This window comes from Maniola jurtina, chromosome 17, assembly GCF_905333055.1.
Source record: "Maniola jurtina chromosome 17, ilManJurt1.1, whole genome shotgun sequence".
Classification (NCBI taxonomy): Eukaryota; Metazoa; Arthropoda; class Insecta; order Lepidoptera; family Nymphalidae; genus Maniola; species Maniola jurtina.
Window position 1 is genome coordinate 8,122,978 of NC_060045.1, and position 24,967 is coordinate 8,147,944.

The window sequence follows — 24,967 nt, forward strand, 5'->3', positions numbered from 1 at the left end:
CCTGATCGGTTATACTGTTGGGCTGTGAAAAGTAGCAGACAGACAGACAAACAGAAAGGCGGACACACTTTCGCATTTTTAATATTAGCATGAATCTAACAATGATGTAGTGGTGATAGTAATTACTTAAGTGGTGAACGTCATTTATATTAATGTTCCAGTAAACATGTTTTAATGTGAACGTTCGGGGAGTGTTAGAATGGCGATCCTGCACCAGAAAGAACAGCGTCGCGTCGGAAGACCCTCCACATGACGTGGACAACCCCGCTGGATTCAAGCGGCGCAATACGTCGGCTTGTGAAAGTCCCTACAAGAAACCTATGTCCAGCAGTGGACTCCATCGGTTTATAATGATGATACATAAAGCTAAGTTCAAGTGGTTATCAAATCAAATCAAAACATTTTATTTGCTTAAAAATTTGCTTATCAAAAAGAATCGACTCGATTCCACCCCATCTGTATGCCTCAGCCCTCAGACTTTGCAGAAATAAGCCCAGTATTTGTGGCAACTTGCAATGGTACGTTTATTTGCTGAAAAGTCTGCGTCATATGGCCAATGACGTGAACAGATTTGACTTTTTCCCATTTACGTCTAGATTTATTGCCAGCTGCAGTGCAAGTCCGCATATTAAATTCCATAAAAAATTTAAACCACGGAATAAAATGCTCGCAATGGAAGTGGAACTGCCGCAATCCGAATTGAACTTTTAGGTTTCAACAGACAAGAAACGGGATTTTAGCAACGCGCGATGACACTGGAAATCATCAATTTATTTATCCATACATTATAAATGCGAAAGTGTGTCTGTCTGTCTGGCTGCTACCTTTTCACGGCCCAATAGTGTAACCGATTCTGACGGGTACAGGGTTAGCTTATATCCCGGGGACGGACATAGGTTACTTTTTATCCCGGAAAATCAAAGAGTTCCCGCGGGATTCCTAAAGACCCATCCACTATACCGATTTGTAAGAAAGGAGATCATTCTAGCTCCATACATTTTTGGGCCTTTTCTGAAAGTGCCGGCCAACGAAAAAAAATGGTACGGATCGTTAGAACTAGCCATTTGGAGTAATAGTTAATATGGCAGAAAAGTTGTAGGATTGCTCTGAACCAAGTTATACAAGGTCGAAGATTCGTCATTTTCATACATTTTATTGATTTCTAAAAGTGCTGGGAAACATAAAATAATGTTAGATATTGCTAGAACTAATGATTTGAAGCAATTATCATTATGACCTGAAGGCTGTGGGGCCATTATATGTCGTGTTATACAAGTTATATAAAAAATTAATATACTTTGTATAATTAATTGCAACCGATTTTATGATTTTGTTACTGTTCTGATTGTTTTATACGAATTTGAATACACGTACAATTATTTTGACTCCCACGAAGTGCTGGATCAGCTGCAATGTGGACAAAATTCGTTTATACATACCTGGATTGTATGCGGCCTTGTAATACTAGGTGATCTCATCCAGCCATCTCCCAAACTTCTGCCACTGGGAATTGGGATATCTCCGGCGAGCTCTGTGATGAATGCACCATTTGGTTATACGTACTGTTCACCATAGTAACTTTGGGCTTGCTTCAGTCGATAGCTGCCCAAAGCAACCTGCGTCGATTCTTCTGTGAATCTAGGAAAGTCATTGAACGGAGGATGTTGGCTTCCATAGCCTGGAAATGAGCTCTCCTTCTATTATAATTACATATTGTTTGTGATAACAAGTTCTGCTGAACTGTTTTGCTCACTGGCCGTTCATGGATTACGTCAAGAAAATCACGTGCATGCACGTTGTTGTCTATCAGAAGATGATAGCCGTTCAGCAATGCTGACAAAATCCTGAAATAATCGACCATGTTACTTAATGTCTGGTTACAAATCCTGAATAACCCTGAGTAAACAAAAATCTCTTCCAAAGCGGTCGTTAATCATTTACATTATCCAGCAGCAAATGATAAAAAGTCTAGATTTATTGGCTTCGTCAGTAGTTAGCTGGGTTTTTACTGATGTTTTGTTACTGGCATTTATGCCATATAACCGCACACCTCAAGAAAGAAAGATTACCTCAAGATTGTTTATGGTATCTGCAAAACCATGGACTAAGATAAAAATCCAGTAAAAATCTTCTATATCATTTAAGGTATCATTTAAAATCTAGGCATTGTAAGTTGCTGCAGCGTGTAGATTATTGTTCCATCGCAACAAATATAAAGGCTTTTAGTGGTTTCGGAACTTGTGGTTAGGGTATGATTTTCACTGAAAAAAGTAATTAGTGCTTTTCTGAAGATATATGTACATGCCTGTATCTGTCTGTACATGCCCTTTATAGATAGCCTTTCTTTCTTGAGGCATGCGGTTATGTGACACAAATGCTAGAAACAAAACATTTAAATGAAACCCAGCTAATTACTGACCAAACCAATAAATCTAAACTTGTTACCATTTGCCGCTGGATGGTGGAAGTGATGAACAATTGCTTTAAAAGAGATTTTCGTTTGCTCAGGATTGATCAGAGTGACCGTGCATTAAGTAACGTGATCGATTATTTCAGGATCGCGGTAACATCGCTAAACAGCTATCATGTTCTAGCATAATAACGTGTACTACAGACGTGATTTCCTTGACAAAATCCATGAACTGGTCAATGCGCAAAACAGTTTAGCAGAACTTGTTATCACACACAATAATTATAATAGAAAAAGAGCTCATTTCCAGGCTATGGAAGCCGACATCCTCCGTTCAATGACTTTCCTAGATTCACAGAAGAATCGACGCAGGTTGCTTTGGGCAGCTATCGACTGAAGCAAGCCCGTAGTTACTATGGTGAACAGTACTTATAACCAAATGGTTCATTCATCACAGAGCTCGCCGGAGATATCCCAGTGGCAGAAGTTTGGGAGATGGCTGGATGAGATCACCTAGTATTATAAGGCCGCATACAATCCAGGTATGTATAAACGAATTTTGTCCACATTGCAGCTGATCCAGCACTTCGCGGGAGTCAAAATAATTGTACGTGTATTCAAATTCGTATAAAACAATCAGAACAGTAACAAAATCATAAAATCGGTTACAATTAATTATACAAAGTATATTAATTTTTTGTATAACTTGTATAACACGACATATAATGGCCCCACAGGCTTCGGGTCATAATGACAATTGCTTCAAATCATTAGTTCTAGCAATATCTAACATTATTTTATGTTTCTCAGCACTTTTAGAAATCAATAAAATGTATGAAAATGATGAATCTTCGACCTTGTATAACTTGGTTCAGAGCAATCCTACAACTTTTCTGCCATATTAACTATTACTCCAAATGGCTAGTTCTAACGATCCGTACCATTTTTTTTCGTTGGCCGGCACTTTCAGAAAAGGCCCAAAAATAATGATCTCCTTTGGTACCGAAGTAGCTTGCGTCCCTGTAATCGAAATAGGCAACTTTTTATTCCGGAAAATCAAACAGTTCCCACGGGATCTATAAAAATCTAAATCTTCGCGGACGAAGTCGCGGGCATCCTCTAGTTATTCATAACCACACGAGTTTGGAATACCAGAAAGTTATGCCGAACACGTATGATTTTATAATACAATAAAAGGAGTTGTACTATGAAGTACATTACATACAAGTACATTGCCGTTGCCGATGTTACCGTCATAATTTTAATATTTTCAGGCTTTTTTTTAGTATGCACCTACAGGAGAATATCTAAAAAGAATTATATCACCCCTCAAAGTAAAAAACGAAGCCAAATGAATTCTACGTTAAGAAATAATAAATCTAACGTCTATTCGATATCGCTGTTTGAATAGGGACGTTCATCATTTTCACTTTACTGAATGCCTTTCGAAATGTGAAAGACAATTTCTCCGCGGCCTAAAGCCCGAACAATTTTAGCACTGAACCATTCATCAAGTCTGACTTATGAGCCAGTTAGAATTTATCGTGGTATTTGTTCTATATTGCAAGTTGTGAGGGAAATATTGGTACATTGTGGCGTTTTAAGCCCTGGGCAAAAGACATCATCATCATAGGATTCAAATTCTAAAAAATGTTTCCCCCGTCACAAAAATGGTCTAAAACTAACAACCTTGACGGTAAGTCTTTTTTTAGGTCAACATTTTAGGACTCAACATTTTGCAAATTCAATATTATGAGAATTCAACATTTTAGGAATTTAACATTTTGAACCTGAAGTAATAAAATATAGCCTCACGAACCATTGGAAACGTTAAACAAACAGTTCCATTTATACAATCACGAATCAAACAAAAGCGAAATATTGAGAGAAAATTGAAACAAAGCCTTAGTTTCAAAGCCAATTCAAAAAGTTTTGCTCAATTTATTTTTCAGAATAATGTCGTCTGTATCGAAAGAAATGTGTGTTCACAAAATAATTCGAAATTAAAACGTGCTTCGTCGATACGTCTGGAAGTTTTTCCGCAATAAAATGCAAAATCTGGCACACTATGTTTTAAAATGTAGATTTCGACTTTTGCATTTTCACATTGCGATATGATTGCGATGTTGGTATGCATTGCGTTGATATTATTGACTTACTAGCCGATGCCTGCGACATCACCCGCATAAATTTAGGTTTTTTCAAAATCCCGTGGGAACTCTTTGATTTTCAGGGATAAAAAGTAACTTATACGCTAATCCAGGATATTCCTATCTCCATTCCAAATTTCAGCCAAATCTGTCTAGTGGTTTTTGCGTGAACGAGTAACAAACATACACACACACATACACACAAACTTTCGCCTTTATAATGTTAGTGTGAAGTATGATATTATACCAGATAATGCCCACGACTTCATCCGTGTAGATTTTGATTTCTTAAAGATCTCGGGGGAATTGTTCAATTTTTTGGGATAAAATGTAGCCTATATCCGTCTCCAGGATGTAAGCCGCCTCTGTACCGAATAAATGATGTCTGCGACTTGGTCGAAGTGAATTTAGGTTTTTTATGAATCCCATGAGAACTTTTTGATTTAGTAAGTACAAAAAGTTACCTATTTCTGTATCAGCTATCTTTTTTTAACTATATAGGCTTGCACTTGACTGCTATTACACCAAAAAGGTGAACGCGCCCGCCCATAAGGTGTCTATTTACTTTTCCTTATCCCTCTCTCTGTACCAAATTTTATCAAAATCGGTTTAACAGATGGGCTATGGAAAAGCTAGCAAACAGACAGACACTTGTAATATTGGATGAATATGGAAATTATTATCATCATCAACCCATCGCCGGCTCACTACAGAGCACTGGTTTCCTGTCACAATGAGAAGGTTTTGGCCATAGTCTACCCACGCTGGCCAAGTGCGGATTGGCAGACTTCACACAACTTTGGAAGTATTATGGAAAACTCTCAGGAATGCAAGTTTCTTTCAACGTTAAAGCAAGTGATATTTAATTGCTTAAAACGCACATAACTCTGATATGGAAGTACAGTACAACCAAATTAATAATGCGCATAGAAATCTTCGTCACTGTTCGGCAACGGTCGTATGATACACATGATATTGACTCCTATTTGTTTATAACAAGGTGCAAAATTCGTCGTATTCCCAGAAACACCCGAATCGTAAGAGCCCTAAACAATGCACTTGCATTTTGCACCTTGTTATAAACAAATTAGGAGTCAATATCATGTGTATCATACGACCGTTGCCGAACAGTGACGAAGATTTCTATGCGCATTATTAATTTGGTTGTACTGTACGGATCTATGTTTCACACTAGGTTTGAAGGAACCTTCACCTTTTGCCGTTATTCTTTGTCTTACAGAACTCCTTACCTTATAGGCATCAGGTATGTTGACGGGCTCGCCGCTCTCGGCCACGTAGCCGACGATGCCGCTGCCCCACGGTATCCTGATCTCCTCCAGCTGCTCCATCTGCTCCGGCGTCGACTTGGAGCACACGTCGAACAGCTTCGACACCAGACATCTGCCAACAATAAGTTTAATTCACCTGAAAGTCAACGGGTTGTGAAGCTGAAGTAGCAATAGGAAGAGAACATAGTTCGGAAAACCGATAGACGTTGGGATCCTAAGGTGCTAAAATGATGACCTCAAACTTAAAGCCTCAATAGCTCAACGGTTAAAGAGCGGACTCAAATCTGAAAAGTCGCGTGTTCAAACCCCACCCGTTGCCTCATAGTCGTACCTACTCCTACCACAAGCTTTACGCCTAATTGGAGGGGAAAGGGGAATATTAGTCATGATTAACATGGCTAACATTTTTTAAAAAAACCCGGAAGCCGCAGTGTTAGTAGACCTCCCCACTAAGCGGACAGACGACATCAACCGAGTTACAGGAACCCGCTGGATTCAGATGAGCGGCGCGGCGCGGCGCAAGACTGTGGCGTGTGGCAATCCCTATAATAGACCTATGTTCATCGACGTATACCTATCGGTTGACGATGATAATGTCGGGTGAAAGAGTCGGACTCACACGAAGGGTCCCGTAACATCATAAAAAAATAACACTTCATTTTTTTGCATTGCGGCCATTTTGAAATTTTTATTTTATGTTTTTATAGCGGCAATAGAAATAAAGACTGTTATTTGAACTCTGTACGTATTATGGTTAAGGAGATACAGCCCGCTAATAGACAGACAGACAGAGAGCGGAGGCTTAGTAAAAGGGTCATTGACCCTTCGTGTATGGGACCTAAAAATGGTTCGAAATTATTCAAATTAAAAACTTGCACGTATATTTGTCTGAAATACCTATTTTTGTAAAAACTATTCAAATATTTCACAAACTATTTTTGAATGCAGGTCCATTTATCCAAGCGATATTAAAAATGGATGTGCATGATGATACACCTTCTCATAAAAATGAATAATGCTTATTCGTATTTGATTTATAATGCAAATTTTCTACCTAAGAGCAGGGATTCGAAATTTATTTATTACTTTATTTGTAGAGATTCAAGTACAACAACCTCGTACAATGATACTTAAGTGTTCACATCTATAAACGTTCATAGTACATTATACATAATGTATACCTTTAAAAATAAAAACCTGAAAGCTACAAAACGCGCAACGACCAGCTAGATACTAGCCAAAAACGATATTAAATAATAAACTTGTATTGTACGTATGTAACTACTTCCACAACTAGTTTTTCTAGTGAACAAAAACTGGCAACAATAGACAATATATTAAAATCTCATTGGTGTAAACACTGAGATTCATGGAACGCATTTGACTAAGTTAAAACTTAAGACAGTTATTAAAATGAGATTTATTGTATGTATGTTTATATGCAGAAAGTGAAAAATCTAAAACTGTTTAATTTTAACTCTGTTTTTAACCCCCGACCCAAAAAGAGGGGTGTTATAAGTTTGACGTTTGTATCTGTGTATCTGTCTGTGGCATCGCAGCTCCTAAACCGATGAACCGATTTTAGTTTAGTTTTTTTGTTTGAAAGGTGTCTTGATCGAGAGTGTTCTTAGCTATAATCCAAGAAAATCGGTTCAGCCGTTTGAAAGTTATCAACTCTTTTGTAGTTGCTGTAACCTTCACTTGTCGGAGGTGTTATAAATTTATAATTTACACTTGTAACTTTTAAGCACAAGCAAAGTCATAGCACGCGCGTAGAATCTCAACCTATAAGTGCGTATCGATCGAGATTCAAGCTCCTGATAGGGGCACAATCAAATTCCAGTTGCCAATGGAATTTACCAATCGGCGAATAACAAGAAGGATAAGTTTAATAAAAGAGAACGGACGACACGTGCGGTCAAAGAAACCGGGGCAAATAATTCTTGTACGAGTTCCGTCCCTGTCCAATGGTCCGTCCGTCCGTCCGTCTTTATGTCAGCGGGCTGTATCTGATGAACCGTAATAGATGAAAAAGGGAAAAAATACCTATCAAAAATTGTTATTAATCTATTTATAAAAACAAAAGTAAAACGTTTTTATAAGTTTTCCTTAACGTAAACTTCAAGAAAAAGGTCTTGGGCTACCCATTCCAAATTGAATACGTGGTAAAAGTATCTAATTTTTAACCGACTTCAAAAAAGGAGGAGGTTCTCAATTCGTCGGAATCTTTTTTTTTTATGTATGTTCCCCTATTACTCAAAGACCCCTGGATCGATTTGAAAAATTTAGTTTTTTGTTTGAAAGGGTATACCGTTAATTTTCAAATGTTTTTTTTTTTTTCAAAATATACTAAGTGTCTTGTCACGTGTTCTACTTGTGGTACCATTTTAATGTCACAACGATTAAGGGCCCAGGTGAGCTTACGGGTATTCAAGCACAAATAAAAGCCTGGCAAAAATAAATGAAAAAACAAGACCAGTGATTTAACATCGCCGACATCAAGTATTTACTATTTGCCGTTGGGGAAATCTGGCAAGCGAAATTCAATTATATACTGCCATTGTGAGTCCGTCAACTCGTCAACTGTTGACTGCGAACCAATTTACCTACTTCATTAAAAAAATTATCGTATATACAGCGTGTTTGATAAATCGTATAATATTACAAATCAATGAGATATACTAATGTAGTACAAAATAGTTAGTGCTGTAGATTCTTTCGATATCTTTGCTACTTGACAACCGTTCAAACGGAGTCACATAAGTTTTTACGAGTCAGTCAACGAGTCATTTCATAATAATAACTTCTTGATTTTTCATATTATAACCTTTTTCCAATTAGTTATTTTTCTGTAAAATTAAGTAGGTAATTTATTTGTTATATATTTGAACGTGAAAAAACTCATCTAATGAACGCAAGATTGTATTTAAATATTTTAATTTTGATATTATAATCTTTAACAAAAATATCTGGCAAGAGCACAGCATGAATAATTTGATAATAATGGCTTGTTTACAACAACAAGCTATAATTTTCAAATTAAAAAAAAAAAAAAAAACATTTTTTCAGTCTAAATAATTAATATTTAATACATTTTAACCTGATCCCGATCCTAAGATCTAAATAATATTAACACTGTTAATCCGATTCCGACTAGCAAATGACAATTTCCCTATTCATTACTTTATCTTGAAGGAATCCCGATATTAGCCGTGAAAGTGTAGGGGTCTGGAATTAAGTGCTCATTAAGAACATTTACGCTATCTTGCGACACTATTCTCATATTATGAGATCAGATTATAGTCAACTAGCTGATGCAGGCGTCTTCGTTCCCGTGGATATAGGTTTTTTACATTTGTTGCATAGATAAAGTTAAATACCTAGAGAGCGACATAAGCTGCTCTTTATCCGGGAAAAAATGGTAATATTTAAACCCAAATGACGGAGTCGCGGCCATCAGCTAATACTAATGAGTCTGAATAAATCCTATACATAGTAATTAGCTCAAAGGTACATAGTTATTCCCACTGATTGAGTATTGAATGTTTTACATCACGATAAAATATATTCTTGAGTGATGTAAGCATTTATATTAAGAGGAAAGATATTGCGAATGACATAGACGATTTCACCTTCAAACTAGCAATTTTGACATGTCATGACCCTCTATTGACAATTAATCAAGCAGACATTTCAATCTGCGAAATTTACGCGGACTTTTAGTATTTTGACGTAGGAGGGTAAAAGATCCAGTACATGAACGAATAAGGACTACCCTGACATTGACCTAAAATTAAGGTATATGAGAATCGTTCTATATATAATTTTTATATTTTGTGTGTCTGTACACAGTAGGTATACACTCTTAAATTATTTAAATATCAAAAAATCAAATAAAAATATAGCCTATACGGATTCGGAAGAATCTCTCTAAGTAATGGTAAAAGAAATTTTGAAATCGGTCCAGTAGTTTTTGAGCCTATTCAATACAAACATACAAAAATACAAAGGTTTCCTCTTTATAATATTAGTATAGATTGGAACTACAATACCTATGCTCCTAAATGTATCTTAAAAAACAAGTCTCATTCAGCGTTACAAGTGCAGAAGAGGAAGTAGACAGACGGATTAACATCAGTTCGAAAAAGTACTGGGCACAAAAGTAAAGAATGAAAGGAGCTTACCCAGTACATCTTAAAAGATCCGTTACAGATACATGCATCCTGCCATGCCTCACCTATGCCAGCCAAACATGGGTCCAGACAAAGAATATAAAAAGAAATAGTGACTTGCTAAAGGGCGATGGCAAGGAGCATAACTTAAGGAAAAAATATTCAAAGTTCTCACTTTCTTTCTTATGTCTTCAATTCTCATTGAAGACATAAGAAAAAAGACAAAGCCTACAGACACCTTGAGACATGCCCTAAAATTGAAATGCAAATGGTCATATTGTATCGATTTTTACAGATGAAAGAAGGACAGGAAAAATCTCCCCTTGGCCAGGTCCAGCAGGTAAAAAAAAATAGATAGACCGAAGACGCGTTGGTCTAATGCTATTGTGCAAATCGCGAGAGAAAATTAGCTTGATAGTACCAAAGACAGAGAGAAATGGGGATACCCAAGAGGGATCCTAATCCAAGAAAGAAGAATACCAGAATAAATATTTTAAAAAAATCTAAAGAAAAATTAAACCGACTTCAAAAACCACAAACACTAAAAAGTAAAAATAATTTTAGTGATTGTGGTTTTTGAAGTCGGTTTTATTTTTCTTTTGAAAATTTTTTATTTCAGAATTTTTAGTGGCCCCACTGTACTATAATATGCCATACCCAGTTAAAACCCTACTGTTTACTAAGATATTACACTGATCGCGAGCAATTTGCTCTTATCCATTGTGGAATTCCGTTCTCCATCTCGGAAGATATTCATCAGATCTTCATCAAATTTATATGGGACCACCTGCGAAGACCCTATCAAACAAAAAAAAATCCAAATCGGTCCAGGCGTCTTTGAGTAATCGGGGAACATACATTAAAAAAAAAAAGATACCGAGGAATTCAGAACCTCTTCCTTTTTTTGAAGTCGGTTAAAAATATACTAAGATTTACTAACATGGTGTTATACCACAGAGTAGCGAACAGAGGCAAAGCTTCTAAGAAGCGAGCAAAATTTATAACTATTTTGGTAGGGTTGGCACAGAAGGATACAATTTAATAAACAATAGGTATTTGTTCAACAAGATGGCAAAGTTTGTTATTGTTGTGATTGCTTAGTTTAAATATCGATCGATAGATCTAAATATCGATTTTGAACGAAATCAGTCACTTTACAAAGAATTTTAAATGGTGCCAACTTTTTTAAATTTTGGTAACAGTTTCCTATTTTGTGATCCCAGGGAGCTCTAAATATCGATTTTGAACGAAATCGGTCAATTAACAAAGAATTTCAAAATGGCGTCGACTTTTTTAAATTTTGGTAACAGTTTCCTTTTTTGTGATCCCAGGGAGCTCTAAATATCGATTTTGAACGAAATCTGTCAATTAACAAAGAATTTCAAAATGGCGTCGACTTTTTTAAATTTTGGTAGCAGTTTCCTTTTTTGTGATCCCAGGGAGCTCTAAATATCGATTTTGAACGAAATCGGTCAATTGACAAAGAATTTCAAAATGGCGTCGACTTTTTTAAATTTTGGTAACAGTTTCTTATTTTGTGATCCCAGGGAGCTCTAAATATCGATTTTGAAAGAAATCGGTCAATTAACAAAGAATTTCAAAATGGCGTCCACTTTTTTAAATTTTGGTAACAGTTTCCTTTTTTGTGATCCCAGGGAGCTCTAAATATCGATTTTGAACGAAATCGGTCAATTAACAAAGAATTTCAAAATGGCGTCGACTTTTTTAAATTTTGGTAACAGTTTCCTTCTTCGTGATCCCAGGGAGCTCTAAATATCGATTTTGAACGAAATCGGCCAATTAACAAAGAATTTCAAAATGGCGTCGACTTTTTTAAATTTTGGTAACAGTTTCCTTTTTTGTGATCCCAGGGAGCTCTAAATATCGATTTTGAACGAAATCGGTCAATTAACAAAGAATTTCAAAAAGGCGTCGACTTTTTTAAATTTTGGTAACAGTTTCCTTTTTTGTGATCCCAGGGAGCTCTAAATATCGATTTTGAACGAAATCGGTCAATTAACAAAGAATTTCAAAATGGCGTCGACTTTTTCAAATTTTGGTAACAGTTTCCTTTTTTGTGATCCCAGGGAGCTCTAAATATCGATTTTGAACGAAATCGGTCAATTAACAAAGAATTTCAAAATGGCGTCGACTTTTTCAAATTTTGGTAACAGTTTCCTTTTTTGTGATCCCAGGGAGCTCTAAATATCGATTTTGAACGAAATCGGTCAATTAACAAAGCGCCTGTGCTCACGCACACACGCGCCTCAAGCTTGTAGTAGTATACCTATCGTAGCGCGCTTGTATGAAGCTTTGACTCTGTTCGCTACTCATGTGGTTATACAACGCAATACCACACTCACAAACACTCGTACAAACATACAGACAAGTATATACTCACACACACTCACACACACACACATGGACGCACTCGCACTTTTGAACGGTTTGAACGGAACACGGTTTTGAAATTGAAATTGAAAAAAGTGTAAGAATTTGTAAGAAAATATTTAAAAAAGGTATATCAGCCGGTTTTTTATTCCAGCTCTTAATACATGTAAAAACGTCCAATCTGTTCATTTACTCGAGCCTTTACCCTAGTACCTAATTATATCGACCGCCCCATATCAAAACAAAGTAAATGTCATTTTTCCGAAAATCGTTTTATGTCATAAGCCTAACTTTCATAGTATGTCCCGTTGTATTGTAAGGACACCCACATTAAAGTAAAATTAAAAGCTAGTAAGTCGCTTTGACCATTTTAAAACATAGTAAGTCTATGAACTGGCTAGGTTTTTTATAGATTAATGCGCCTTACTAAGTTTTTAAAAGGAATTAGATTAAATAAAATAAATATCACCCATTATCTAAATACCATGTCAAAACAGTAAATACTTAATAATGCATTAAAGAAAACCGATAGGGTATTTCCCGTTAACCTAGAATTATGGGCAGGTAGATAGGTCTCAACTCTCATAGCCCAAGTAAAGGAATAAATCCGAGAACAAATTTCGTGATTCTAGATCAACGGGAAGTATTGTATAGGTTTTCTTGACGGACGGACGGACAAATGGACAGACAACAAAGTGATCCTTTAAGAGCTCCGTTTTTCATTTTGAGGTACGGAACCCTAAAAAAGAAAATGATGCACATGTAATGAATAAATGTGTAGGCACATGTAATGTGTGTTCACACTAAAATATTTAAACCCCTTTAATTTAAAAACTGTTATAGCCTAGTGGTTAGAACGTCCGCCTCCTAATCGAAGGTCGGGGGTTCGATCCTGGAATCACGCACTACTAACTTTTCAGTTACGTGCGTTTTAAGCAATTTAATATCACTTGCTTAAACGGCAAAGGAAAACATCGTGAGGAAACCTGCATACCTGCAAATTTTCCATGTTCTCAAAGGTGTGTGAAGTATGCCATTCCGCATTGGACCAGCGTTCTAGACTACGGTCTAAACTATTCTCTTGAATTTAAGCCGCTTACTAGGTTTTGATCTGAGAAAGCTGGAATGCCAGATTTGACATTAATTGACAAAATTGAGAGACCTAAGCTTGTATAAGAACACAGAAGTGTCATAATTCGTGTTCACTTTGCCTAACGTCTCTCAGAGAGCAGAGAGAGATTTAAACTGTTTCTTATAATCACTGGCCATATTTCAAATGCGAAAGTGTGTTTGTTGGTTTAATATTCAATCACGCTGCAACGGAGCAACCAGTCGACGTGGTTTTTTGCATGGATACATTTAAAGACCTTGAGAGTGACATCTCTCTCCGCATCGTATTCTTTATTGCTGAGGGTTGTGACCTCTTTCCATTATTCCTACATCTAATGGTAGGTTTTCTTTGGATAATAATGCGGTGGGTTCAAATAGCCTTCGGAACTCGACTAGAAAAACGAGATTTTGACTCTTAGATTTAACGGTTATGAATTAGTTATTATTATCAGTGATAAAATTGATTAGGGCTGCCAGGTAAAATGACATTTATCTCGGAAAATCAAAGAGTTTCCACGAGATTTTTTCCAAGTTTGCGCTACTAAGTACATATATTATGAAGAGGAAAGGTTTGTTTGTTTGTTATCGATAAACTCTGAAACTACTGAACTACTTGCACTAAAGACATAATCATCAACATCAACCGACAGACGTCGACAGTGAACATAGGTCTTTAATAGGGTCTTCCACATGCTACGGGTTTGCGCCGCCTGAATCTTTGCGCTTGCGCTTGACGACAATCATGCTTTAAAGAAAGCAATGATGAGGTCCAAGTTGGAGCACGCTTACCTAGAAGATGCCTATTCACTCTTGGCTTGCAGGTATCTAAGGTATATATGGCAGGAAACACGGCCGCCGAAATGGCGTTCCACCCTTTAGGCTCTCCCCATTGCCCGCAGCATGAATCTGAGCTTTCTTATGATGGTTATATTATTATGTACATATAATATCTCATAAGAAAGCTCTAACACACAATCCAGCTAAGTAAGTCCAATTTCGAAAAAAGCTAGGCTAGCCGACAAATCTAACTCAGGCAGCCTTCGGGAACCTTCGTGATGTCTCTCGTCCAAAATTCCTCAATGCTTGAAGACCAGTCTTTGAATACCTAGTGCATATTGTCAGTGATGAAATATGGATCCGAAACATAGGTCTTTTTTTTGTACACAGGAAATGCCTGACGCATACCCCTCCGTCATGTGGGGCTTGCACCAAACTTGCATTACTACGAAATCCATTTCGGAACACGGCACCCGGAACGAGGCGCGCTATCTCCTAAAAAACATAGGTATAATACCTATTTAGAACATTTACTATCTGTCATCATAATCTATGACAACCTCCGAGTATTTACCTGGTAAAACCGTAACTTTAGAATAAATTTTAGTATATAAGCAGGCTTCATTTAGAAATGAAAAAATCCCTATTTTATTTTTCAACGATTATAAACACAACTTTCATTCAAAAATAATAAGCTTAAATTCATTTTAAATAATATTTTGCGACGAAATGACGCGCACAGTCCTTCCGCCATGACAGTCCAGTGGACACTGAATTCCATAGAGCGCCTGCAAGAAAATAAATAGCACAGGAAGTTTTTTGGTTAGTTTTAGATTATTTAAGAAATGAAAAACATTTAGTATAAAACTAACAGTTCAAATTTATTGCTAAACCTAAACATATCATTTTCTGGAGGTTGGCTTCAAAGTATCAAGATGTTAAAGAAAATTTTTACAGAACAAGTTGCGAACAGCAATGTTTTCAACTTGTTTTTTTTTTTTATTGGGATAATGTATACTAAATTAAAAGAGGCCCTTATAATCTTCACAAACTGAAGTTTTTAATTGCATGTATTTAATAGCTGTTAATGCTTTAGAAAAATAAACAATTTACTTCAAAATACAGCATTTTTGCGATTAGTCAAATAGGTCTTGCCTTAAAGCCGAAGCCAATAAATAAAACATCTCAATATACATATTATATACGCAATCTGATCTACCTACGCAAGAAATTATAGAAACAACGTGGTTAATTAATACGTATAATGTATGTACGCAAGTAAATTGTACTGGTATATTATTAAATTGTGGGACTTGGGAGGCCTCAACAATCTCAACAGTATCTTTAGGCACAACGCCCACAGACGAAACAGAGTGCGGTCGAGGCACGGATTCTTTTTTTACCATTAATCAACTTAAACTCAGCTACTGGCATTCAAAGAAAAAATTAGAGAGATCGTGGAAGGAGGGGGAAGATTTAGGATGACGTTGGGAAGAAGCCGCTCTGAGACTCTGCTTAAAGCCACTCGCCACGACTTGATAACACCAACAACACTCGCAGTCACTTAGCACTCGGTCTGCGCTGGCCCTAAGAATTACTTCAAACACAATAAAATCACCTGAGTACGTACCTCGCCATCCACACTGATGTAAATCGAGACAAACAATTTTGATACTTAACAGGGCTCTCTCCGTCACTTACTCCATACAATCGTAGTTCCAATTTCATTTGAATATTAAGCAACCAAAGTCGATAAAATTTTGCAGACATATTCTAGAAACTTAATATATCTATGCCTGTGGTGTTTTAGATTTTTCTAAAAATATGTAGTTTTAAAATTACAGGTGCTCAAAGATTTGTATGTGAATTTTTAAGACCGCCTAACTTTGAAACCGAATATTTTAACGGAAATCTGGAAAAGCACAGGCATAGATATTAATTCCCGAAACGTTTCTACATAATTCAATTGAGTATGATTGGTTAGTATTCCAATGAGAGACGAACTAAGTTTGTATGGAGCGAGTGACGGAGAGACCCCTCTTTATTTCAAAATACCGGTTACTACAACATAAATAAATATTCATCTGTGATACATCAAGTTTTATCAACCATGTAACTTATACGATAGGTATACAAGCAATAGCTAATGATACTCTAGTGGCACGTGGCAGATTTATTGGACGAGTTAAAAAAAAGTAAAACAGTCATTAACATTTTATTAAATTTAAAATCACTCATGAATTTTAATGAATGGAAACACGGGTATAAAAAATTATACCTAATAAGTATATCATTCTTCAAAATAGTGTAAACCAGTTTTTTTTTTAAATTATGATTATAATTAACTTAGATATTATTTTCTAGAACGTATCCACAAAATTACATTGTGTTTGATTCTAGGTTATAAAATCAATTACCTAATAGAAATCAACTCATTTTATTACACACTGATGTTAAAATAGTTCGCAAAACCAATGTGCTAGAATGGGAACCCCGCATAGGAAAGCGCAGCATTGCCAGGTGTGCATTGGCCCTAAAATCTATCCTGATTCCTGAATAGCAAATGAAGCTAACAGTATCAATCGGGTTTCCGGAGCAATCAGATCGGGCTATTGTTGTCGACCAGTGTCCGCACTCTGCCGCAATCCCCTAAGCTTTTATCAAAGTTGCTTTTTCGTACTTTGACAAAGGGGGTTGAATAAATTGTTTTGAGTTGAATTTTTAAATTGAATGAACTTTTAAATTAAATGGAAAGGGGAATATTAGTCGTGATAAAATGGCAAATATTCTCGAAAACGAAAACAATTATTTAAATCATACCTCCCCTCTCTTGCAGGGAAGGAATCAGGAAAACATCATTATTCTTGATCTTAGGTAAGGACTACAAAAATAAAAGTTGATAGCTAAAATTTTCAATTTTCAATGCGATATTAGGAACAAATTCAAATAATTTATTCAAATTGGGTGCACTTTTCGATTGTCAATTGTGGAATTTGTAAGATAATGATGTAATGGTGATAATTTAAATAATTACGTAAACTTACAAGAGTGAATTAAAAATTTATGACACCCCCCACAAGTGAAGGTTACAGTAAACAAAAAAGAGCTGATAACTTTCAAACGGCTGAACCGATTCTCTTGGATTATAGCTAAGAACACTCGATCAAGCCACCTTTCAAACAATAAAAACTAAATTAAAATCGGTTCATTAGTTTAGGAGCTACGATGCCACAGACAGATACACAGATACACACGTCAAACTTATAACACCCCTCTTTATGGGTCGGGGGCTAAAAATACAGTAGTTTGGTAGGATGACAACTACAATGTCACGATCGCAATCACCAGCGATTGGTTGACGCTCGCTCACTATTGGCTACTATGCATTGTTGCTATGAATTTTTCGCTTTTTTATACGTTCCGTACCTTTAGGAGATAGATAGGCTCTATCATCCTAAATTATAGAAAATAATTGCGCTTTTGCGTATAAACTTAAATTTAATAAATTTTTTGTAATGCTGTCACTTTTTGGTTAGACTAGTGCGTATTAACTGCAAGTAATCCTTAAGCATGTGGGTTCTATTCTTTAAATCAGAACCACAAAGCTCCTAAATCTTTATCGAAAGAAATAAAACCTCAAAATAGATCTCCTATTTGATAGTGTTTTATATCTGCCAAGACGCCAAGTCACGATAAGTAAACCGCTTTTTGATATACTATTCTAGTCTTAGCTTGAAAATGGAAGCTCATTTAAGTGAAGGAATGAATTGATCGCGGCCATTATTCTCGGGATAATGCCCAGCTTCTATGTAGAGCCGCCGAGCGCCACAAATCTTACGGCCAGAACACTGCCATCAGTAACAAGATTGTAAGACAAGAAGCTCTTTATTAGGACGCTCGTAATTCGTAATATTCGTTATTATTGGTTGAAAGGCTTATCTTAAGCCGGCTCTACACTCGCACGTGAAGTGGCGCCGTTATTTCACGCCGTGAATGTATACTGTGATCCACGCGTGAACTGTGTCCCTCCACACTCGCAAATCTTCACAGTCTTGTTCATGACTATGGACGAAACCCTTTGTCGCGGACCAAAAACCGACACTGATTGGGGAAAGGTGCGAAGCGCGAACGCGAACGCGTGAACAACATCTACACACGTGATTCGCAGTTGTCGCGGGCTTTCGCGCGGCCGTTCGCGCCGTGAGTGTAGAGCCCACTTTATACTAGCTAAAGTCCGCGACTTTGTCAGCGTAGGATTTTAAAACCCCTACGAGTTCTCTTTGATTTTTCCATATGAAAAGCAACTTATATACGTCTCCAAGGAGCAAGCTATCTCTGTGTGAAATGTCATCAAAATATGCTCAATAATTTTGCCGTTCAAAAAAAATAGACACGCTTTCGCATTCATGATAAATAGTTAGGTACGTAAAGTATGAAATGAAATCGTATTTGTATGTATGAGTAGCTCGATTCCTTAAACCTGCATCAATCATTATTACAATCGCAATTGTTGTTATTGGCTAAATTTAAATATCATCGAAAAACATTGTTCCTTATTCCACCCCGTCCTTGGAGAATTTGGCGCATGATTTTTCTATTTGAACGTGATTTCCCTGCTCCCCTCCCTCTCCATCCTTTTTCTATTCGTCCATGACCTTAACCGCTAGGAGTCGATTGATGAAAGTATTTCGATAAATTACTCGGTCTTTTGAAGCTACGATTGTGCGATTTCTGCGAAGTATAAATACAATATATATTTCGTTATTTTGAAATTAGATTTAAATTTTACTTTGCTTCCTCTATATTAAAGGAGATACTAACTAACTGCCATATCAACTTATATACATAACTCACTAAGAAATAATTTTGAAAAATTACAAAGGGATTCAAAATAAACCTAAAAGTCGCGGGAAACCTCGTGCACGCAGGCCTTGGTCAAAAATTATCTCATTTTATTACTAGCTGATACCCGCGACTTAGTAGATCGTACTGTTTATAAAAGGGCCTTAAATCCATACTAATATTATAATTCCATGGGGATGGACATAGAATAATTTTTAATCCAGAGAAACAAATGTTCCCATGGGATTTTTGATGAACTAATATAAGAAAGACGTTTGAATAAATAAGTAGGGAGCATGTCGAATTTATTGTGAGGTACAAGTAACAAAATTGAAACGAATATACCTAAACATCTTTTTTTTACGAAGGGAGACATCTCCATGAGGTTCGTACTTCGTATCAATATTATTATCCCTTAATAATCTCAATGACAAGTTCGCGACAAAATTCGATACACAAAATCCCGCGGGGCGCATACAAAAGCGACGTTGAGAAAAAAGTAAAGGAAAAGGTTGGGGAAGTAGCTTCTAAGAAGTTCCGAGATAAAAAAATGTCTCCTAGGTAGAGTAAATACTTGATCATTTTGGATAACTTTTTCTTCAACTTTGTATTAGGTACGCGTATAATTTCCTAGAAGAAAGAAAAGTGGTTTCTAGGCATTCCTGAGGTAAAGACCAAATAAAGAAACATATTGAAAACGTCTATATGTGATCTCAAATCGAAATGAAACTGCTTTTTAAGTAATCAAAACCCAAAAACCCATTTTTTAATTTTTGCAGCTAATATCCGAAACAGCTGATCCTATTTTGACGGAACTTTCACAGGTTGGTAAAGGATTGCCGTTCACTATATAGATTATAGACTGTCACTATGCTGGGAGTGATCTAAGCTATTTTTATCTCGGTAAATAATGGAATTCTATGGGATTTTCAAAAAACTAAATCGACTTATACAGAATCGCAGACAAAAGCTTGCCACGTTGCCATTACTCACAATGATGTCAAGCGTATACAAGGCGCATACGTGAATTCAATTAAGACTAAGTGTTCAGATAAAAAAAAATGTCTAGACTCTAGACAGTTCATAGAACAGAAAAAACGCAGCGAAGAAAGTGCGAATGTCTTTCTAAACGAGTGGTTGACAGGTTCTCTTTAGGAAATTGTCTCCAAAAAGATTCATTACTTTACTTTTCTTATATTGCACAGCAGTTTTGATTTAATCTTATTATTTTAATAGTCCAACTAGCTTTTTCTGGCGGCTTCGTTCGCGTGGATTTGAATTTTCTTAAAGATTCCGTTAGAATTTCTCAAAATCCTCTTCCCCCACGGAAGCGACCTATTGTCAACATTTCAAGTCTCTGATCCAGCGGTTTAGGCTGTGATAAATCAGCCAATCAGTAAGACAAGTGTTTCATTGTATAAAGGTAGCTTATTACAATTTTCGTAGGGATCTCTAATTATTTCAAAATAAAATATAGTCTGTCACTCAGGAATAATGTAGCTTTCTACTGGTGAAAGAATTTCCAAAATCGGTTCAGTAGTTCCAGAGATTACTTCCTACAAGCAAACTTACAAATTTTACCTCTTTATATGTAATATTAGTAGGTATAGACAAATACCTAGAGCCTCGATAGCTCAACGGTTGAGGAGCGGACTGAATTCTGAAAGGTCGGCGGTTCAAACCCCACCCGTTGCACTATTGTCGTACCCACTCCTGGCACAAGTTACGCTTAATTGGAGGGGAAGGGAGAGTATTAGTCATGATTAGCATGGCTAATATTCTTATTAAAAAAAATCTCAGTCCTCAACATACGTACAATGATTTAACGATTTAATTTTGAACTTTTTTTTGCGGAAAGTAATATAATCCTGTGACAATAAATTCTTATTTATACTGGATTCCATAATGAAAGGGCTTCACTAAAATTAACATGCAAACAACGCTACACACAAAAATCAAATTTGCATATCCTAAAATAAACAGATTGCGAACTTAATTTAAATAAGGGTTAATCTATATGAATATGCAACGCTAGGGAATTATATCAAGTTTAATCTAGGCCAGACGAAATATTTTAAAAATCCTTTAGCTGCTAAAAATATATTGCAATAAGCGGGTATAAAATATTTCGCGAGATTAATTAAACTGCTTTAATTAAGTATTTGAATGCTAAGGGTCTACCACAAAAAAGTAAACAAGTTTAAATGTTTTTTAAATTAACAGGGCTCTCTCCGTCACTCGTTTCCACTCGTTTCATACAATCGTAGTTCCAATTTCATTTGAATATTAAGCAACCAAAGTCCATTAAATTTTGCAGACATATTCTAGAAACTAATATCTGTGTCTGTGGTGTTTTAGATTTTTCTAAAAATATGTAGTTTTAAAATTACAGGGGCTCAAAGATTTGTATGAAATTTTTTAAGACCGCGTATCTTTGAAACCGAATATTTTAACAGAAATCTGGAAAACCACAGACATAGATATTAGTTTCTAGAATATGTCTGCAAAATTTCATGGACTTTGGTTGCTTAATATTCAAATGAAATTGGAACTACGATTGTATGAAACGAGTGACGGAGAGAGCCCTCTTAAATTAAACGATAAAATTAAATTGACGTTTTGGCATTTCTTGAATGGGAAATCTGTCAGATAAAAACACGCGTTTAACGCTTGCTTAATTTTTTTTTTAAATTAGATCGCGCCTGTTTCGAGTTAATCCAATCAAGATTTTTTTTCTTAGACCGCTCCTGCAGACAGCCGCTTTTTTAAGAAACTGATTTTTATTCGACAATTTGCCGCCTATAGTCGGTGAGAAGAGGTGTCCGATTTTAAGCCGACTTCGTTTCTATATAATATTATTATCTCTTTTGGCGCATATAGGATCGAGTCAGCGAAGTAACTTAGCTAAATGGTACAAATTATTATTGGCAGAGCGTTAACTCTTAAAGCGTATAAGTTACACACGCAGCACGCGACTGCAGCGCGGCGAGACAAGAGTGGAAGTTATAACTTTAGGTTTAGTTTATAGTGCAAGTACAACAATCGCCCGCTGTACAGATAGACCACATACGGCACTAGAACCGCACGTTTTCTCCAGGTATTTTTTATTCGATATTTTTAAAGGGCTTTTCGGTGACCTTTATGCCAGCCTCAGAAATAACAGAAATATAACCTATCGTTACACACAAAATTAAAGTCAAAATACGGTCAAATGAGGTATTTCATCGAATCCATATTGGAGCATGCTATGCTGATGCTATGGTTCGGCCGAGGAGTGTGCGTCCAACATCAGCGTCTTCCTCTTCCTGCGTCGTTTCCTCAATTTTGAGGGTCGTGGCTCCCCTTTAATGGAATCCTTGCTACGATGTTCTTCCATTGCTCTCTGTTTCTTGCCGCGTGGATTGCATCGCAGATAGGTGTGTTGACCGCTTCTTTTATTTGGTATGACCAACGTCTCGGGCTACGTCCGCGGGGTCTCTTTCCTTCGATCTTACCAGTGACCATGAGTTTTTCGATATTGCTGGCGCTCTTCCTTGCGATGTGACCGAAGTACCCAAGGGTTCTCCGTAGACAGATGTTAGATAGCCTCATCTTTATCTTAAGATTAAGTATTGAGATGTTGGTTCGGTGTTCAGTCCACGATATGTTGAGCATGCGTCGCCAACACTACATCTCAAAAGCATCGATCTTTGTTCATCTACATCAGCGTAGTAGAATTTCAATTCGTATGAGCCGCGCTCCTGCGCTGCTACGCTCTAGACATTTTGTCGTCGCAAGTCGCTGCCGTCGCGCTTTGTCTGTTAAAGCCTTAAACAGTGTATGCGGTAAAATGAAGCCAAGGATGCGTCTTGTTTATCTACGCTTCTATTCAATGAGTCACAACTCAAACGAAACGCTCTTTGCAGTACAGTCAGTCATGAATATGATAAAGTTATACCTATTATCTTTTGGCAGCGATTTTGACCGCATTGACATAGTTTTTTTAATACCGTAACTACCAGCTTTTCTTGTTTTGGGGCAAAAAAAATTTAATCCACAGCAGTCTCCGTTCTCCATAAAGTTCTCAAAGGTGAGTGAATTGTAAAGTCAATCCGCACTGGACCAGCGCGAGCGTGGTGAACTATAGCCTAAAGCCCTAAGCCGTTCTCATTCTGAGAGGAGATCCATGCTCAGTAGTGGGCCGGCGATGGGTAGATGATGATAATGATGATGATGATGCGTCTTCTTTTAATCTTAACTGTCTCATATTCGCAAAAACGGAACACACTATTGTTATCTAATCAGTCATTTCAATATTCATATTCCAAAAATTATGTTCAGGTTTATTTCTGTATATGTATCTACCTTATTCCTTTAACTGTACTTTATTTCTTTAACTGTTAATATCTCTTCAGATGTTTGAGACATAAGCAATCATTGGCGTGTCATGTACAATAAATACCATACTTACAATATCTGAGGCTGACTGTACAGTGAGATACATGATTTGATTCGGAAAATACGCGTGTGGAAAATATTTGGAGAGATAGAAATACAGAAATAGGTTAGTTAAAAGCGTAACTAAGTTGTTAAATTCAAACGAGTATGTCAAATTCAATCTTAAACAGATTCTCCAAACGTTTTCCAAGCATTTTTGCCATCAGGAACGCTAAGTGTATTACGATAAACAATTCCATAATCATCACAAAAGCTTTAACTTACTGGGTTCAAAATTTTGAGATTCTGCATATTATGGCCTACAGGTTTCTCAATTTCACCACAAAGAAAGAGTGTGTGTGTGTGTATGTAGGTATATCCACGCGGCTGAAGTCGCGGGTATCACCTTGTATTTTATTATATTAGAAATCACTAATATTATAAATTTGTAGAATCGGTTTTTTAATTGAAGCAAATAATGAAATTCTCCACACGTTTGCAAAAGCACGTGGCAATGTCTGTGCGCAAGCAGGCGTAGGTAGGTATACATAATAATATGTATGTACCTTTTAATCAATCGACGTCATCCTTGGAAATTACTACATGAATGATAGCGTTTATGCTAAACAGTTACGTAGTTACATAAAACATTCGTTTAAGATCTAAACACTATTTATACCGATATTAAGCGCTAGCTAGGCACCTCGGTTGGGTTTGAAACTAGTCGAGTTGAGTCGGGTCTAAAATGTAGGTAATTCTACCAAAACTTTAGAAAATTATAAAGCTACATAAGAAAACTTTCAAATCTATTACTTACCTATACATATATACCTTTCGTAAATAATTTCTGAAATTAAGTTTTACAGAATTGAGCTTTTACGAAAACGTATCGACCAAAGACATTTAAAATTAATTTGGAGTTTTCAGCCGAATATATACCAAATATATATCCTGCTGGCTAGAGGTCGGCTTTAAAATCATTTATTTCATTCTTTTTCAGGGAAAAAATTCAGTTTTAGGTTCAATTGGATGGAACAAATGTGGAACTAATTACCTGACCTACTTACGTTCTACGTGGGCTCCCACTAAGAATAGGGCATCAACACAGAATGTGTGTAGGGGAACTATTTTAAACGATATAAAAGCCACTAGCTCACCAAACCCACCGTGGGTGGAACTTTTGATAATCCTTTCATATTTAGGGGCTTTTTTTTAAAACAACTTTATTGCTTAAAACTATAATAAAAAATAAAATACAGGAAAGATTTACAAACAAAGGTCGAGCGTATCACTAATATTTAATGCAGACGAACCAATATCAAGTTTCTGTTCTCATAAAGCACCTACTCAAAATAATTTTCCACGAGCTCTTGGACCAATAGTGATCATTCAAGGGACTTTACAAATTGT

At 36.4% G+C, this 24,967-nt stretch overlaps 1 protein-coding gene across 14 annotated transcripts in view; it reads right to left on the reverse strand.

Moving 5' to 3' along the window:
• Positions 1-24,967, reverse strand: part of LOC123873604 (dual 3',5'-cyclic-AMP and -GMP phosphodiesterase 11) — a 231,339-nt gene that overhangs the window by 48,532 nt on the left and 157,840 nt on the right. For all 14 annotated transcript variants that reach the window (XM_045918498.1, XM_045918497.1, XM_045918495.1 and 11 more), the window contains one exon: positions 5,811-5,961. In XM_045918498.1, the coding sequence (XP_045774454.1) occupies positions 5,811-5,961 (151 nt within the window). The remainder of the gene's footprint in view (positions 1-5,810; positions 5,962-24,967) is intronic.